Source organism: Stegodyphus dumicola, chromosome 10 (genome assembly GCF_044657685.1).
Source record: "Stegodyphus dumicola isolate Sdum_Otavi_A_Nest chromosome 10, ASM4465768v1".
In the NCBI taxonomy this organism is placed as follows: domain Eukaryota; kingdom Metazoa; phylum Arthropoda; class Arachnida; order Araneae; family Eresidae; genus Stegodyphus; species Stegodyphus dumicola.
In genome coordinates, this window is record NC_140777.1 from 31,962,755 (window position 1) to 31,983,673 (window position 20,919).

Sequence of the window (20,919 nt, forward strand, 5' to 3'; positions counted from 1 at the left end):
TTGCAGTTTAGAAAAAATTTTCCAAGCAGGCGATTTTTATAGCAAAGTAAAATCGTCTAAAAAATGTGCGAAAAGCCACTGCACTGCTTAATTAAAGATTGGTTTCGCCTTTGACCGTTGATCATTATAATACTTAAGCAGTTAGCCTCTGCCGGCTTACTTCCAACTCTAGTTGGTAGGTACTCTAAGGCAGCTGAAAGTAATTTTGTAATAAGCGCTAATTAACGCCGCCACAGAAGCGCAAATTAGATACATGTTTGAGCTGGTGAGAAATGATTCAATAACAGGCAGGATTGGGAAAATTACTGTTCTGTGTCACCATCTTGTGATGAATGAAATGGTGAGTAGTAATGAAATAGAAATTTAAAACACTGCATAGGAACAGAGGGAAAGAAAATAAAGCGAAAACGTGATATAGGTGAATACCCATAAAATACGTAACAAAAATAAGAAAGGAAAAATAATAATGCAAAGTTATATATTTCACGATCTTTGTATTTCCTGCTTTGCCATGTAGGCAGGATAAAAGGAAAAATCAAAACCAAAAGTAAAACCAAATGTTGTGAATTTACTAAAAGGAAATTTAAACAAGTGGAATTTTGGTAAATTAGCAAGTAAAGACTAGAATTAAAATAAAAGTCAATAAAGTAGAAAACCAATTTTTTTAGAAAACCAAAGTAATTTAAAAACTCGTTTTTTTCTTTCTGTTGTGAAAAATGTGAAAGTAAATAGAAAACAACTCAACTCCATTCAAAATCAAAATTAAAGATGGCGCAGCTTTTGTTTGAGTCTGTGCCTGGTGAGATTTTAAAAGGGTTTTCTGATTTGTTTATCATTGCTGTAATTTTTCTGTTGATGAAGATTTGTTCATATATAAACGTTACGTCAAAATGTATTTTTATTCAGGAATTTCCGTGTTGGATTTATCAACAATTTCCTAAAAACACAGCATTTTAATTGTGCATTTCGATCTTGATTATAATTTCTTCTTATTTTAATAATTATTTTATGAGTCTTCTAGCATGTGTAATTCTACATTTGTATGTGTATTTTTATTTTGTTTGAAAATATTTTTTTAATTAAATTTCAGCTACTGTATCGGGAATTTCATCATCAGATAATCAGACTGTTTTGACTGTTCATAGTATGTTGGATCCGCAATTGATTGCACAATCTGAAACAGGTATTTCTACAGGAATTAAATCGAATATTCATCCCCATGCTCTTAAGATAATATTTTACAAATGTAATACTTATTTAAAGCTTTATACAAATGAATTTTGCAGTTGTCAGTAGTCATTCAGGCATGATTAATTTTTACACATTTCTACTTCATTGCTAATGAATTCATGAACAGAATAATATTTGATGACATATTTAGTTTTTTTAAAATTCCTATAGATAATTGTTTTGTGTCGGAAGATTATAACCAAAGAAGTACCATATAAATCTTGTAGTTAATAAGCATCTGTAAAATATTCAAGATCACTTTATAGTTTTCATTTTATGCACACATATCAATTAGCTTTAAATATAAAATTTTGGTTTAATCCTAGTATACAGTATCCACTGGATTTGTCGACATTATTAATGAGCTGTAAACGCGACATTTATTACGAGCAGTGAACGGGTCATTTTGATGTTGGCGACAGTTTTAAAAATCGCACCAAGGTGGTACTGTATGCTAGGATTTTACCAAATTTGTATTTATAAGCAATTAAGGAGCATTACCACTGAGAACCTGGTAAACGTAAACACTGCCGAAAATGGAGATAAGATTTCAAAGCTAATTACCCCTTGAATTTTCTGTTTGGAGGTAGCAACCATTTCTCCTTTGTCCTCCGTGCTTTCTTTAATTGTTGTTCTTAATATGCTTTAGTATAACAGTAATTATTATTATCTTCATCTTTGCACCGATATCATTGTAGTTTATACTCCACTTATAATTATTTTGTCTGATTTCTATGCTATCTTTTCTGAAAGTGAAGATACCAAAAACTGGTCTTTACAAAGAAAATCTAGCAAATCATTTTGTCGTATACAGTTTCAGTGTAAAATTAAATTCATGGTCAAGATCCATTATGGAAATTTAAAATGCTGTTAAAGAGTATGCTTCATAACAACTTTTTCAAGAAATCCATCTTTTTTATGCTTTCCAACGTATTTTCCCATTAGCAACATTATTTTCCCAATGTACACAGTGATATATTTTCCCCGGTAAAAATATATTTGTGGGTGCCCCTTGGCAATTTTTCCTGGTACATGGACTCCAAGTTTGTGCAATTATTTGTTTGACTTGTTATTTTGGCTTTGTGTAGTGCCGCTATACAAATTTAAAATAACAAGTCAACGAATTGCACGTGCTCGGTGTCCATGTATACATTGACCTATTTTCACTTAAAAAAATATCAAAGAATTGCACAAACTAGAAAATAGATATTGTGCACTTGCTTGAGTTTGTCCATGTATACATCGATCTATATTCACTTAAAAAGTCAAAGGAGCAGCCAACAAAAAATATAGATAATCTTAATAAACTACATTTTAAATCAAACAATGAAATAACATAAAAAAAGAAATTCAATTTAGCACTACACAAAGGAAATGTCCACTTAACTTTGTCTTCAGTCAAACAAAATTCCTTAACAACATCCACAAACTTCCTAAAATTTTCTGAATACTGGCATTGCCACATAAATTCACAAAAATAAGAGTAAACTGAAATCTGTATACTGGCATCGCCACATAAAATCACAAAAATAAGATTAAAAATTATCCTCCAACTTTCGACCATACACATTTCTTTCCTGCACTTGTAATGGCTAATAAATAAGCCTTTCATTTACACACCAGTCGATTAATGCTTTTTTTCCTTTCATTCCAAATCGAACAGAAATTTCAAATTTATCTTACCACATTTAGCCATTTTATCGTGTAAACCACAAAATAACAATGTACTTATCCAAAATCCAACACGTAAACAAGCCTTTCCAAATCTTTTCCTATCATTCAAATTCACCGCAATCACGTAACCAGTTAATGTCATTATAGGCTTTCCATAGCATGCAACTCAGGTTACCATAAACGAAACAACAACTTGGTGATAATCCAAAGAGCACCCTTAAATCTACTGTGGTCATTTTCCCTTCAGAAAATGCTTTAGAATTGCACATCTGTCGAAAGAGATGTACTACATGCTTAATTGTCGGAGCGCAAGATAGCTGGGAAGCCAAGGAACTAATTCCTATAATTTATGTACTTTAAACAGATTCTCACACTACCAGATGGGAAAAGAAACGTCCATCCATTTGCAAACAGGGGTCATTGGTTTATTTAATGTTTTGTTTTTTAAATATTAGATGGAACACGAGCAAGCCAAAAGAATACATATAAAAAATAGGTTAGAGACATTTCCAGTAAATAATAAAAGAAAGACTGCTAGTGTGTACTAAAAGGAATCAAATTTTTAGCATGTTTCTCAACAGCTCTCGGTGAACTGTTAATAATGAACTGCCATTCCATTTTTGCCGGAGCACTGATCATTCATTCAGTAAAGTGAATCGATTCCGGAATGGATCGTCAATTTGTAGTTTAGGGATGCATGCGGCCCACAGGTCTTGAGTTTGACATGTCTGCTTTGTGCAATTACATGATCGTATAATTTTTAAATTTCATTTTATTTGTGATTTCATCTTTACAACACCCATGCTTTGTGGTTCACAAAAGTTATTTTCTTAGTCATAATTTTGTAAATAAAGCAGATATTTTAAATCTGTAAAATTTTATCAGACTTTAAAAAATTTCTTTGAAATGGTTGAATGTTTTGACTTGGTGTCATATTTTTGAAGTAGCCTCAAGTGCTCAAAATGTGTTATGTATAATTATAGGATGTTATATCAAGGTATACTTCAAAAGTGAGAGTTGACAAAGTTAGTATCTGGGTGTATATTTATCTGCCAAAGTTAGTGCCATTTATTCAAAAAGTGGCAGTTTTCGGATAACCGGCTCTTGGCGATTTGTTGACATGTCTGAAGAGAGTGCATATGTGCCAGATTATGATAACCCTGATAAGCGTTTTGCAACCCACACAGGGAATTGTCCTGAAGGACCAAAAGGGATATTAGTAAAAGTATATTTTAGGGTACCCCTTTTCGATTTTTGGTGATATATGGATACCAAGTTTGTGCAATTCTTTAACTTGTTATTTTGGCTTCCACTACACAAAGCCCAAAATAACAAGACAAAGAATTGCACAAACTCGGTATCCATGTACACATCGACCTTTTTTCACTTATAAAAAAACACTTAAGAAAACATCCCAGAATTGCACAAAAATGCTCAAAATCTTGACTTTGCCCATGTACACATCAATCTATTTTCACTTGAAAAAAATCAGAGAACTTTACAAACTAGGCTTTGCACACTCCCTTTGTCCATGTACACATTGAACTATATTCACTTAAAAGGTCAGAGGAGCTGCCAACAAAAAAATATATAATCTGAATAAACTACATTTTAAATCAAACAGTGAAATAACATAAAAAAGGAAATTCATCATAGCACTACACAAAGGAAATATCTGCTTATCCTTATTTATGAATTTATGCATCTTCAGTCAAACACAATTTCTTGTCAGCATCCAAACACTTCCTAAAATTATCTGAACTAGAATCTGTATACTGGTGTCGAAACATAAATTCACAAAAATAAGAGTAAAAAATATCCTCCGTTTGAAAGTATCCGATATTCAACCATACATATTTCCTTCCTCCAAACAGGACACTTAATAATGGTAAACCTTCATTTATACTCCAGTCTTTTAACGCATTTTCCCCTTTTGTTCCAAATCATACAGAAACTTCAAATTAATCTTACCACATGCAGGCAATTTACCATGTAAACCACAAAATAACAATGTACTAATCCATCACACACAAGCCCTTACCCAAAATCTGACACACGCTTTCCAAATTTTTTTCCACGATTCAAATTCACCACAATCATTTACGTCACAATACTACTAATAATTCAACTACTCAGGTTGTCGTAAATGAGACAACAATTTTGCGATAATACAAGGGGTATCCTAAAGTCAACTCTAACTGGGATATTTTCTGTTTACATAGATTTATAGAATGTTACAGTAAGATAAAATAAAAGTTAGAAAATCGCAAATCATTATCGGTGAAAAAAAAGCTCTATTCTATTTGTTCTACCTTTCCTAGTCTATTACCTTTTGTAAAATAAGATAGCTACATGACAAAAAAAAACCTCAAATCCTTATCGGGAGTTAATGGCAGTTGAAAAAATGAAGCTCTGTGATATTTATGTTAGCTCTCCTAGTCTCTTTATTTTTACCTTTTGTAAAATAAAATAGCTGCATGACGTTTCCTACCTCAAATGCTAATTTTATGTAGGGAGGAAGGGCCATATATAGGATATATATTTTTAAAATTTAAACTTTTTGTTTGAAATTTGTTAAGTTTTCCAATATCCAATAAGGTAAAATACAACTTTTTATTTAAGCCTAATGTTAAAATATATTAGAGAATGTACAGGTGATACTTGATTATTAAAATGGCCACCATAACAAAATAAGCTGATTGAATTGCCAAATTTGTAACACATGCAACTTTAAAATATTGCAATGCTCTGTCTGCTTTAATAAGGAACTAACATACAGTGCATATGCAGCAATGTTTAGATTTTCAGTTATAACTTTATTTTCTCTGTTTTAATTATGAGTTGAGGAATGCTTCAGCATAAGGTATCCCAACTTATATAATCTTGGAAGATACGCAGCTGCTTATTTTATTTCACACATTTATACTTGTAGTTAATTTGTATTTAAAACTGTGAATAATTCATAAACAGCTGATGAACAAAACCTGTCTCTATACATAAGAATACATAAAATAAGCAGCATCAAAGTCTAATAATTTATGCTAATTGCTCTAAAACCCCATACCTTTCTTCAAAACAGCACTTCATTTATTAAATGTGTTAGCAGACAATGCAGTTGTTCTATATTTTTATACACAGTGCTGTTACTTTCATTCTTTGGTTCAAAAAAGTGAATGGAATTATATATTCTGAAAATTAGTTCACAGCAATACTTAATCTTTTATTTGTATGCAATTAAATTTTCATTATTTAAATTTAACTTAGCTTTATACGAATGAGAAAATTTGTTAAATTCTTATGAAATGTATATAATATAAAATTGTAATCTTAATCATATATAATATGAAAACCACATTCTTTATTATACAGTCAAAAGTCGTTAATCCGGACTCGTCGGGACTTCGGCGATTCCGGATTATAGATCATCAGTTTAAATCTGGTAAGATGGCATGCAGAAATTATAAAATTAAAAATATGAAACCGTAATTTATGAAATAAAGAGCAGTTATGATCTAAAGGGTATCAAAATTTACAAAAAGAAAAAGCTAAATATTTATTTGTTTACTTTATTAAACATTTCTTTCAATGCGAGTTGTTTAATTTGCTTCGTTTCATGTGATAATACTTTCTCTTTAATTCTATTAAACAGACATTATTTCTTGTTTAGTTACAAAGTTCCGCTGTTCAAGTCCTATAATTGCTGTGTCGAGAATACCGACTAATTTGTCAATCGAAATTTTTTCGTTTTCAATAACCTCTGAGTCATTTTCTTCACTATCGGAAGCGAATTATAATGACGAGGAACTTGATTTAAATCATATCAAAGACTGAGTACATCGAGTTGAAATACTACATTTAGTAAAGAATTATAAGCCAAATAAAATAAAAACATCTGCCCTGAAAATAAGGATAGTGCTGACAGATCAACTTCCAATTCATTGCGCGCTGCCGCTGCATTAAAGATAAACAAAGTTTAGATAAACAAAGGATATGTCTTTATCCATTTTTTGCAGCAATTCCACTTTTTGTTTAATAGACTTTGAAACATACTTTCGCTTTGTAGATCCTTTACATGTTAGTAAATATATATCGGAAATTCTATTTGACATAATAGGAAGTTCAAGCTTACTTTTATAAAATTGCTCTAACAGTCTGCAAAAAATAATAAGCCGGAACCAATTCGAAGATTAAGGAACAACGCAATCTGCAACATTAACTGAAATAGATAATTAGATAATTTTAGTCTGTTACCGTCCGTTATACATTAAACGCGCATGCGTAAACGTATTATGCGCATGCGCACATGTATATTCGCAGCCGTAAAGGTCTTGTGCGCACACGTAAATGCCTATGCGCATGCGTGAACGCGACGCATGCGCAGAAAGTTTTTAGCTTTGAGGTCTGGATTATAGATCATTCCAGATTATGGGTGTCCAAATTAATGACTTTTGACTGTATATATTTTAAAACAAGTGCTTTTTTAGCCACTGATTCTTTTTAACTAAAATTCATATGTATTGTTTTGTAATGCAAAATAAATAGGTATTCTGTTATCAGGACCAGATTCAGAATTATGTTTATATGCATGTATGGGTGGGATGTATTTATGTGAATATGTATGTACGTGTGTGCATACATGCATATATATACATATACACATGCATACATATGAACATTTCTGAATCTGATCCCAGTAACAAAAGAGTACCAATAAATAACATCCTGACTACTGGGAGTCTGATGTCAGAACTTTCATTAGTTGCACCTATTGTTATATTCATATTAATATTTTTTATCTATAATTAAGTGACATTACAACAGGTTCACATAGCACATCATTTATTACAAACCAACATCAACTGACAATTACTTCACTTCAATTCGACCAGCAACTAGTGTGTTGCCACATATATGTAACATCTTCCCTTTTTGGAAGAGTCATAGGAATCAATGCATTACATAATTATCATATTTGGAAAGTTGATATACATTATGACCACTTCTTGTCTTATATACACAATCATGATTAATATTATTGCTATTATCTTGATGGTGAGGATCATTATGTATTTTTGGATATTCACTGCTTATATTTTCCTCATTCTCATTACATAGATCATAATAGTGTAATGTCACTAAATTCTTCTGATTTTTAGTTTTTCTTAAATGGAATTTATTCTGTTTAATTACCCTATTATCTTTTGTTCTAATCCAATATAATCTAGGAGTTGAATGCTTTTATAAAACTATAGCAGGCTCCCATTTATTTTCCCATCTCCACATTACCTTTTCCCCAGGAATAAATCCAGGTCTTTCCCTTGCATGCTTATCATAATAGATTTTAGCCTGTTTCTGCTTACTCCTCACCTTTTCTCTATATTGATCTTTTACAGTTGGTCGCAATCTGTTTGTGTAATTGGTAATTATGTTCTTAAATTCCTACTTAATAACATTTGACTTGGTGATAAATTTATACCTAAAATTGGAGTATTTATATATTCCAGTAAAGCCTCATTTAATTTCTCCAATCCTGCTTTTCTAAATAAACTCTTAGCTATACCTACCAACTTCTCTGCAAATCCATTAGATTTAGGATATCGAGGACTGCTAGTGCTTATTTCAAATCCCCAATCCCTTGCAAAACTCTTCATTTTCCAACTATTAAATGGTACATTATCACAAATTAAAGTTTTGGGTATTCCATGTGTTGCAAATATCGATTTCAATTTACTAGTAACTTCCACTGCACTTTTATTTTTTAGAGGAATTATGTCTACCCATTTAGTTAAGTAACAGTCTATTACTAGATAACTTTTCCCCACATATTCACAGATATCAGCACCAACCTTTTCATAAGGTAAATTGGGAATTTCGTGAGAAACAAGAGGTTCTTTTACTGTTTGAGGCCTGAACCTATCACAAATTAGGCATTTAGAAATCATATTTTCAATGTCACTGTTGATTCCTGGCAAAAATAGTACTTGTCGAGACCTAGCTTTGGATTTCTCAACCCCACGGTGAGCCTAGTGTAATAATGTTAACATACATTTCCTTAATGCAACAGGTACTATTATTAAAAAAAAATTAAATCTTGTTCAACACTCAACTCATTTTTAAATTAAAAATAAGATCTTGCTTCTTTAGGAACTTTATTGACACTCAAAGACCATCCATTTTGCCAATATTCTTTTGCTAACATTAACCCTTCACCTTCTAAGTAGCTTTCTGAAGTTCCCTTTTCTTACTCTCAGACATTTGCAATTGTTTTGTTAGTGTATGAACAATCTCTGCCATATATATGTTATCATTTGTGTGTGTATCAATAAAAAAGCATATTTTTTTCCTGCATTACTTAAACTAGACAAAAAAGCAATTGGTTGCCCATTCTGCAATAAGCAGCAACCTAACCCATCTTTAGAACTATCTGCCTGTATAGTGATAGGTTTATTGCTATCAAATATTCCTAACACAGGTGCATTGCAAATTAATTTTTTTAATTCCATGAATGCTTTAGAATGTAGCTGTAACCACTGTCATTCTACTTTGTTTTTCAAAAGTTCCCTTAATATGGCTGTTTTCTCTGGAAAATGTGGTACAAATTTCCTCAAATAATTACACATTCCCAACACACGCTGTAATTCATGCGTATTCTGAAGTTCCTGTAACTCAGTAATGGCTTCAGGTCGCATGCCTGATACATTAAATAAATGGCCTAAATATTTAACCTCACTAACCCTATATTGAAGTTTTTGCTTGTTGAATTTAATATTAAGTTTTCTTTTAGCTCTGTTAATGACCTCTGTTAAAATTTTATCATGTTCTTGTATGGGGCTAGCGGTAATGAGGATGTCATCAAAATAGATCAATACTCCTGTATTTCTGAAAAATTTCAGGTGCACAGGAAATACCCATTGGAAACCTTAAGAATTTATAGCATCCAAATGGTATGCTAAAAGTACAAAGATCACTGCTCTCCCTATCTAATGCTATTTGAAAAACCCATCCTTTAAGTCCAAAACAGAGTAAATTGATTTATTACATAGCTTTGGTAAAATCTTCTCAATCGTTGAAATCAACGCATGTTCTCTTTTTATAGCTTTGTTGAGTAAGATCTTGAGGATGGAGACATATTCTTAAAGATCCATTAGCTTTTTCAATTATTACTAGATTGCTAACCCAGTTTAAAGGTTGATCAACTTTTGCAATAATGCCCTGTCTTTCTAATTCATTTGATTTTAATTTAGGTTTTAAACTAAGTGGTACTCTACATGGTGGTCTCACTACAGGAGCTATCTGATCATTTACTATGATTTTACATAATCCATTAAATTTTCCCACACCTTCAAACACTTCTGAATTAATTATTAATAATAAATTGATCTTTAGATGGAGGTAAAACAGTTGTATACTGATCCAACTTACCTTTACTTGATATTCCAACCTTATTTATAAACTGAATCAAATTAAGTTTAACACATGCATCAATTCCTAATAATGTACATATATGCTTGCTAGAAACAATTAAAAACTCTAGAGTATGATCCTCACTATCTGAGGAACATTGTAACATTAACAACCCATCAGGTTTAACCTTGGACCCCCGAATGCTTCTAATACAACATTACACTTGTTTAAAATAAGATCAGAGTTAGCACTCAGTGTTTCGTAAATTTTCACAGGCAAAGCATTCCCTTCAGACCCTGTGTCCAACTTAAAAGTCACAGGTTTTCCTTCAACAATCATAGTTTTAGTCCACTCTTGTAGACGATGTTGAGCACACACTTTTAGTTTTTTGAACATTTATGGAATTCACAAAGTATTCATCATTGGATTCACTATATAAATCTGCGTTACCATGCTGAGAAACATTTTGGACGTGCTTCAGTCTGTACACAGTCGGAAAGTGACTTAGTTTGCCACAATTAAAGCTTTTTTTTTTTTTTTTTCTATATGCCGGACATGGTTCATTAACATGATGTCTGTTGCATTTTTTACACGAAAACGTCTCAGTATTTGAAGCAGCATCACGCCATCCTCTGCGCTTTCTCACTGCTATGGCTGCATTGGCTCCTCCTGCCTGATGTTGCTTCACTTTTCCTTTTGTTATGCTGTCAACATTGTGTTCTCTTAACATTTCAGCACAAACTTTGCTCAGTTCAGCTGCTTTCTGTAATTCAATTGCTTTTTCCAAACTCGGATTATTCTCGCAACATCCTCTCCTGTAAACTGGCATCTGATACTCCAAGGACAATGCGATCATGTACAAGAGTCACTCTGCACACCAAATTCACAAGATTTTACAAGTTTTTTCACATCTGAATCTTTTGATGTATTTCCTGGTGCTTTCATATAAATCTGGAGCAGCTGCTTGAATCTGCGTCAGTTTTCGGCCACATTGCCGTCAAAACTTAGACCTTGTGGTGGGCGACAAAATTCCATCTTGTGTCTGCTGAGAGGAAAAACAACCAAAGGGATCGCCTGGCAATTAGTTATAATACTACTCCACACGACTACGCCATGTTATACTCATATTAATATTTCTTGATCTATAATTAACGACATTACAACAGGTTCACATAGCACATCGTTTATTACGAATCAACATCAACTGACAATTACTTCATTTCAATTCGACCAGCAACTAGTGTGTTGCCACATATATGTAACACCTATCATATAACTTCAGAGATATAACTGTATTATATTTTAGTACTTAAATATAAACTTGTTAAAGTTAAAGAGTAGCAAAGCTGAAAAATGCAAATGTGATATATTTCATAACAATCATGTGCAGTAATCGCTCTTTAACCCGCGGGAAGGCGCTTGAGGTGTATCATACCCCAACCCTACATAAAAGTGGAATATTCCTAACTTCTGAAACTGAAATTCTGTGCTGCTTTCAGTAGCTGAGTTTCTAGTTGTGATGGACTTTCTGAACCGCTTTTTCTTTGCCTGTGTGTTTCAGAAAAAGATTCATCGGTATTTTGTTGGAACTGGGGTATGACACACCCCACGCGCCTGTCCGTGTAAGTGTTTTTCTGACTAAATATTTAGTTCAGAAATTTATTTCTAGAGTGTAACAGTAAATATTTCTACTCGCAAGTGATTTTAAAGTACTTGACATTAAATTCTTAAAAATTTCTAACTGCTTTATGGTAAAAAGAATGAACTAGAGATGCAACGCATGTGAAATGTATTAGAAATATTTGAAAGCAATGAAGATTGCATTTCGGAAACTGAAGATGAAACTAAGAATATTTTCTACAATGTTTTGGTTTCGAAAAAGATAAACATTAATTCCTGATGTTCCTAAAAAGGAAAAACTGTTCTTATGCTTTCAACATTATATAACGATCATACTATAGATGATACTATTGGAGAAAATGAAATGTCAGGAATTATATGTTTTAATAATATAACTAAAGGAGCAGTGGATATGGGGGATGAAATGTCAGCCAATTATTCAATTGCCAGAATAACAAGTTCGCCAATGGTAATTTTCTTTCCTGCACTGAATGTTGCTGTAATAAATGCTTAAATTATATTACATTCAACTGCTAATCCACCAACAAGAAACAGAAGGACTTAGCATTACAATTAATGAAAAAAAGTATTGAACAAAGATCAGAGATTAATACTTTTCCAAGAAATTGACGTACTGCATGCAAAACAAAAGCAGAAGTTTCGATGAAGAATTAAAACGAATACATGAAATTCGAAACAACTAAGTATGAAAGATGTGTTAAATTTTTTGCCCTCGCGCCAGGGACAGAAGAACGTGAATGCAGTGTTTAAAATGTGAAAACATTCTGTGCCAAGAACACATGAATGTATTTCGTTCAAAGTGTGAAGAAATAAAATAAGCATGGTGTATTAGAGATGCAATGAAACTTAGAGGCATGATGTTTATTATTTTCATTTATCTTAATTTTAATTCTAAGATTATTTCGGAAATTAATTTTTTGAAACCCAATTGTTATTCACTTATTTATAATACACGAGAACAAAAAAAAAAAAAAAAGTTTTAAAACTAAATAATACTATTTTTATTGTATTTTAAATATTGGGGTATGTGATACCCTACGCGCCCACTCTAGTAACCTTTCTTGGTGCGACTTCCACCGGGTTAATAATGGTTTTGATTAGCTGCAGAATAAAGAAAACTAAAATAGGTTATGAAAATTAGTTAACTTTATTGAATTGAAATTGGCCAAATGATAGATTTACTTGCTTATAAATAATGTTTGGTAGTTCAGAATTATTTTCCCTCGGAGAGGAATAACAATTTTGGCCGCCATCTTGGATTTCAAAATGCGCTTCTTGGAGCATTTTTGAAATCCAAGATGGCGGCCAAAAAAAATCACCAAATTCAGCCAAGAGCCCGAGTATCTGAAATGAGCCCAAAAGTCATTTAAAAAATATGCCAAAGTTTAATAATTTAATATAATATTAAAAGTCTGTTTCTGCCTTTTGAGGTGCAGTAAGAAAACTGAGCTACATGCAAGTCAGTTTGCGTGGCAGCTGAATTTTTTTAATATTTGTAAATTTATAAGACTAAAAAATTTCATTGCATTGCATAAATTTTTTAGACAGAAATTTTAACATTAAAAAAGACTTGAATTTCTTGCATAAATGAATTATAGGAGAAAATTATTCTAGAATTTATATTAGCTAAAAATCACCTTTAAATAAATATATTGCAGTGCAAAATAAAATTTTAGCATGAAAAAAAAATTGTATAGTTACAGCTTAATGAGAAAATTTTGCAATTTCATATAACTAGGTGTGTTTTGCATTTGAACCTGTTTTTAAAAGTAAACATTCCAAACATGCTGAAAAGGACATTTAAAAACAGTATCATAAATAAATAGTGTACATTCTTAGACATGAGAATATAATATTTTGAAGATAATTCATCCATAAGTGATGTAATTTTGAATTTGTTTCAATAAAGAGAATTCTTTCTTCATTCAAATTTATCTCATAGAACTATAAATGGTAATCTGAAATATTGTTTTTAAATTATTATATTATTTACTGTTTTTTTGTCAATGAATTTAGTATATTTATATGGAAAGTAAAATATGTTTGTTTAATGTTACTTATATACCTTTATTGTCTTTTAAAATCATGAACAGTTCAATGTCAGTGAGGTATAAATGACCATAAATCTTAGAGGCCTTTCAATCAAGTTATAATTCTGCTTTACTGTATGTTAATGTTTATTACAGGTACAAAGTATATAGCAAGTGATGAAATGCAGTACTGATATAATGATTACAATATTGAATTAACAGTAAAACTAATGTATCCTGTATAAATATTAATTTATTAAGTTTTATTGACTTTTTTTTGAAGACTGATATAATGATTACAATATTGAAATAACAGTAAAACTAATGTGTCATGTATAAATATTAATTTATTAAGTTTTATTGACTTTTTTCTGAAGAACTATCTACTATTTTTTTTCCCCTTTTTGCTATTTTTCTATTGCCTGTTTTCTTCAAATCTGTTGTTATTTACATGCAGTGAGACTACTTTGTAAGTAAATTATTTTGCATGTGTGTAAAAAGAACCTATTAATTTTCAGGAGCTGTTTTAGATGATAGTGATGTATTCCAGTGTGGCAAATGTAAGAAACAGTTCCTATCCATTGATGTTTTTGTAAATCATAAGACAGAATGTACCAGTTCAATTGTGAGTCCAGTCTCAGACATTAGCTTACCATCAAATATTTGTGGAATTCCACAGAACACTGTAGTTGTTCGTAAAATTCAGGTAAATCAGGAATCATTCTTTATTATTAAGTTGTGATATGTTTAATTTCTTCTCAAATAATATTTTTGCATCTCAATTTAACCAAATGCATGTTTACTGTAATATATAAAAATCTTCAGCTTTACATGAAATCTTTTCTTGAAAACCAATATCTATTGTGGGCAACATATTCAAAACAAAAAAGCTGCAAACTTTAGATCACAGTCTAACACCTTTAAAAAAAATACCACTTAGTTTCAAGAATTTAAAAATGTATTTACATACAATATATGACATTAGAGACATGTATATTCATTGTAACAGAATTGCAAATATTCATAAAAAATATCAGTTGGATATGTAATGAATTAAATGTGTTTTAGTATTTAATATAATTAGGTATGTTATTAAAAAAGTAGAAGATTTAAATTGAGTATTGCTCTTTAATTATTTACTTTGTTAATCAGTAATAGACTGGTTAAATTGGTGAGATAAATTAAAAGATCTTATTCTCTGTTATTGGCAACACACTGAGATCTAACTGCATACAAGGATGTACTGAAGATAAATTTAAAGTCTCCCATTTCACACAGTGGCAACACTTATCAAGTACTGCATCTTGATTCTTTCTTTTCTTTTTATCCATCAGTTTTTCCAGAACCAAAATTCATATATGAAGTGTAAGTGCAGTGTTTTCAAAATGTAATAAAATACTATTAATATTATAGTATAATGAAAAAGGATGAAAATTTTTTTAAGAAATTATTCATTATGTTGATTTCATTTCATTTTAGGCAAAAAAAACTTTTTTTCGGTTGTTTTGTCATTCTTCACTCTAAACTAGTTAACACAATTATAAATAGTAATCTAGACTTTTCTAATAATCCATGAAGTAATCTTGACTAGATGTCCTTATCAAATTTAATGTTTATTTTTATCTGCATCTTATTATAAAAAGAAAGGTTGTTAAAAAGTTAGCCCTGTTTCATTTGGAATATTATTTTTAAGGTATGCTATCTTTTACTGTTTTTTATTATTTAATTTGGTATATTTTTATGAAAAGTAAAATATTTTTTTCTTTTTCCCAGATACCTTCATCATCATTATCCAATTATTCTCAAAGTTTAGTCCTAACTGATGCTGATCTTCTGCAGCTGTCGACATCTGCAATTGATCAAACTATTACTGCTCCAGTATCCAGTCCTAGCATCCAAGTGAATCAAAATCACAGCCTTATTTCTCAACCTACATTTAGTACCCAGACTATTCCGGCTACAATACAGCATGTTCTTCAACAAGTTACCACGCAGGACACACAGCTTCCACAAACTGTAGAACTTTCAATCATAAATGACAAGTTCATATCAAGGCCTCTTATTCTAACTAGTCAGCAGCATAACAGTACCATATCTGGCTTAGTGCTGAATATTACTAATTCAACTGAAACTCAGTCAGTTCTGTGTAATTCTTCATTATCTGTGAAAACAAATGGTGTGGTTGTTGAACCCTTAACTGAAGCTGTAGATGCTTTAAACAATAATGAACAAAATGACAGTGAGAAAGAACCAAGTACTGTAAATGTAATTGCAGAATTTCATAGCAGTATGGTCAAGACAAAGAAATCTTCCGAGGCTGACAATGAAGATAATCAAAGTAAAAAGGCACGTATAATTTTCAGCATAACCCCGCTCCCTCCAAAAAAGATTTCTAATTCATTTAGTTAAATTATGGCTGTAAGAAATTTGAGAAATTACAGAATTGTAACTGCTTTACCAGTTGCTATAAATTGTTAAAAATAAAAGTTTAACTAGACTTAACTAGACTGAAGCTTAGTATCAAATCACAGTAGAAAAGAAAAGATTCACGTAATATGCTTTTTTTTTTTTTTTTTTTTTTATTATTATTATTATTATTATTTATTTATTTATTTATTTAGACATTAGAACATTTGATATGTTTTATGAACATTGTTATTATTGTGAAGAAGCTCGTTTGTAGTTTACATTTTATGATAAAATAACAGCAACTAAAACTTTTTCTGACTCCCACCTCCATAGAAAACAAAATTATCTGGAATTGTGGTGGTTGTCATGCTATCACATATTTCCCTGTTTTAGGAAAAGGAACTGTTTTAAACATTCCCCCCCCCAGATATACACTGAGACAAAGCCACAATACTTTTCTTCATACTGCCAAAAAATTGTACTGTATCAGGATTTCATTTTCTGTGATTATAGGATATCCATTTGCTTTTACATTAATAGCCCCCTCCATAAAATGGTCCGCAGTGGTTGGCTGTTTTCACTTCATATGACAAAAAGCAAACATAACACAACAAATTGTTCTTTTCAAATATTTTAATGTGTGATAGAAGTTTCAGGAGTAAGTAAATAAGTAACAAATTACCAAGCAGTGCTTAAACTATCTTAATGCATAATGAAATTTGAGTGTGCAGCATTATAAAAAGGGGAAAAAAAAAAAAATGATATCTGCTTAGCAGTGATAAAATTATTTGAAAAAATCTTGTGTGTGTGTCTATGTATTGCAATTATTCATTTGATTGTTTGTGCTGTCTTTTGTATGCATAAAAAAGGCAAATCATTCTGAAATTCTTTTTGTTCATTTTTTTCTTCCTTTAAAGAATGTTGATCTCTTCTATAAAACTTATCTGTTTTATGAAATTAATTTGTATGGATAATCATCATTCAGATACTCATCCTATTATGGCCAAGTAGTGTAAAACTAATTGAATCTACTTTATATGCTCATGTTAACTAGCAAAAACAAATATAATGAAAATAAGTCATGTCTTTGTAATCAGAATAATTATTTATTCAGAACTAATTCTGTTTTTAAAATGGCATATTAATACAACCACATTAGTAGAAATCAGCAGATTTTTCAAAATCTAAACTCTTATAATCGTTTGCACCATCATCATTTTAATATGCATTCTTTTTTGTTGTATTCCAAGTTCCAATGGTTTTCATAAACAAATCATGATATTTTTTGCTTTAAACTCAGTTTTGAAATCTGCACTTGTGAGATTTGCCTGCAGTGAAAGAAAAAGGTGGTAAAAATTCTGTGGAAATATATTTTTTTTTTTTTTTTTGTAAGATTTGTAAGAAATATAATGTTTTTTTGTAAGAAAGGAAGCAATTCTTTTGAATATATTCTTAAAACAGCTGTTGCAAAATTTCTGCCAGGACAGGATAAATGCAGTTATCAATCATCATCCTTTTTTCTATTCTGTAAAAAATTACTTGGATGATTGCATTAAAATTTAAGTACTAGATATTATAAATGAAAATAATATCTCAGTGAAAGGAATATTTAGGATATTCCTTAGGTAAGAAAATTTTGTGTCTCAAAAATGTAATGATTTTAACATGCAGGAAATGTATGATATATTTTAAAGAAAATAATTAACATTATAAGTTCTGTGTCAATATAATATTAAAATAAAATAAAGTACTAATCATCTGTACCTCCACTGAAAAGTTTCAAAAAAGTATTCTTTTGGCAAAGCAGTATGTACTGAAAATAGTTATGTGATGAGCTGGTGACCTTGGTGTGTTCATAGAATATATTTTGGTTTGGTGTGCATTGTTGAGTTTATGCAGTTCTCTATTTTTTTAGAAAAATTAGACCATTGTGTACATGAGGAGAGCAACAGTGAAAGTAATTACAGGCTTTATTAATAAAGTTAAGTGTTTTATTATTAATGTTTATTTTTTATTTTAATTTATTTATTTAAAATTCTTAGTATGTTGCCATTTTGAAAGTGGCTGTTGCCTTTTATGCCTTAGCATGGTGAAAAATTAGCTGCCAACAAATTCATAAATGTTTTCAAGAATTGCCAACATGTTTGGGACTTTTCAGAAAGGCTGCATTTAATTAGAAAATACTAAAAATTAACATTATAATTTAATTTGCCTGCATAAAGCACATATTTTCATAAATTTATAACATTCTGTAATAATAAATGTAACAGAACATGAGTTTAAAACGTGAAATGTTTTTTTTCTATTATCATTTACTCCTTTTGTTTTCTAGCTTCATAGAAAGGCAGAATGATTTTTTACTGTATTTTTATTTTGAAAAGTGAAACGTCGTATAATTGTGATATGCATTTGATTGAGGGGAAAATGATCATAAATGTGACTGCATATAGTAGAATATTTTTCATTAATTGAACCTAATATAACTACAAATGGTACTTTGAGCTATGAAGGTGTATTTGATACCTTGAGTTAATTGTGTTACATTATTTGAACATGGCAAAGCACACGAGAACTATCTGCTTAAGGGGGCATGATGTGGTGAAGGACTTTCTGAGAGAAAATGCCTTGTATTCATGTTCAGGAAAACATGAAAACTAACTATATAGCCAATGCACTCACCTAGGATTAAACCCATGTCAAACTCATACTATTCAGCAGTCTTAACATGTCAGCTGGGAGTTGATTGTATATTTAGTTTAGATATAGTTAATGCCCTAAAAAAATAATCCTTAAAAAAACTTTGAAATGATACCTTGTTTAATAAAATTTTATAAGGGGTTGGATCCTTGAACTGTAAAGCCCAGTTCACACCAGCATGGTCACAAGTTTGGGCGGAAAGCTTTGACCAATCAGAGGCGGCATTTTCCGAACGACCGGAGAACGCATGAGTTGACCTAACTTTTCAACGCTTGGCACATCAGTTTCAGGCATCTCGTTTCAAATGTCCAGTTTATACCAAGGTTTTTAAATGATTGCACTTTCAAAAATTCTTGATGGAAAAAAAAGTCAAATGGACTAATCTTAATAAAAATTACAGATAATAATAAAAAATGCATATGCTAATAGAATAAATAGCTTTATAAATTATTTAAAGGAAAATTCTCAAGTTTATTAGGAGTAATAAACCTTAATAATCAACCATAATTAGGAGTAATAAACCTTAATAATCAACCATAAATTATATATGGTGGGCAGTTTTTACAGAATAATCTAAAGCAATAGATTGTTGTGAGAAAATAGTGATGGATTTCGAAATCCCAAATTTTAAATTTTTCTTAAAATATATCTACATCAATTTAAAGTTGCTCTTGTTGCCTAGTGAGTAAAATGTTGGCTTCTTCAGTTAAAGATTTTGTATTCAAGTGTCACCAAGAGTGGTATTGTAATGAAGCTGGTATTTACAGAAAATATTATCTCTAGTTTAGAGTAGCCCAGATGCTTTTTCAGTTTTCTGAAGGTGAAGTGTAAAAATGCAAGCTACATTAGTGCAGAGGTAACATGCTCAAGTAGAAAATTCAGCTTGTACTAGGGACTTGTATTGCGGTTTGAGGCCTTGCTTTTTCCTACTTTTGATAATGGTACGGATATACCAATTTTTTTTTTTAATCCGTCGCGACTTTTTTTGGGGGGGGGCACAAGAAGCTTGCATTTATTTTCATTCATCATTCACATAAATCTAATTTTCGCTCGGCATTATGTGCAATAACTTTCTTTTAACAACAAGCCTTTGGTATAATTCATAAGATGATCTGATTCTATTTAGGCTGACATGAGACCAGCAAAAGCGTTATTGGTATTAGTATAAAATTGCTGTTTCATCTAATTAAAAAATTTAGTAAGTTCTAAATGTTAAACGAGTGGTGACAAGTAAACTATTTGTTTTAAAAAAGAAGCTAATTAGAATGTAGCTGATTTATGGAATACTTCTCTGCATTTTAATGGCTTCATGTTTGCTTTTCTTAACATGCATGGCAACTTTTTGAACAATTTATATATGAACTTAACCAGAGGTTTAATTTTGATAATAATTTTTCATTAATTTAAAGAACTTTTGCATGAGCATAAGCAAATTTGCTAATTGGGGAATTCAATTTTTAATGTGGAAAAAGAAGTATATAAAATGAAGTTACTTCAATGAGTTTTACATAAAAGTGGCCTTATTTAATAAACCTTTAGATGTGGCTGTTCATTAATACATGAATGACTAATTGAAGTAGTTACTACAGTCAAAAGTCGTTAATCCGGACTCGTCGGGACTTCGGCAATTCCGGATTCTAGATCATCAGTTAAAATCTGGTAAAATGGCAATCAGAAATTATAAAATTAAAAATATGAAACCGTAATTTATGAAATAAAGAGCAATTATGATCTAAAGGATATCAAAATTTACAAAAAAAAAAAAAAAAAGCTTAATATTTATTTGTTTACTTTATTAAACATTTCTTTCAATGTAAATTGTTTCGTTTTTTAT

General features: G+C 30.7%; 1 protein-coding gene across 1 annotated transcript in view; it reads left to right on the forward strand.

Moving 5' to 3' along the window:
* Positions 1 to 739: 739 nt before the first annotated feature.
* LOC118183938 (zinc finger protein 341-like) overlaps positions 740 to 20,919 on the forward strand; it is a 47,739-nt gene continuing 27,559 nt past the window's right edge. The window contains exons 1-4 of the mRNA XM_035353554.2: positions 740 to 799; positions 1,091 to 1,183; positions 14,498 to 14,685; positions 15,753 to 16,325. Of these exons, the coding sequence (XP_035209445.2) occupies positions 769 to 799; positions 1,091 to 1,183; positions 14,498 to 14,685; positions 15,753 to 16,325 (885 nt within the window). The 5' untranslated portion in view covers positions 740 to 768. The remainder of the gene's footprint in view (positions 800 to 1,090; positions 1,184 to 14,497; positions 14,686 to 15,752; positions 16,326 to 20,919) is intronic.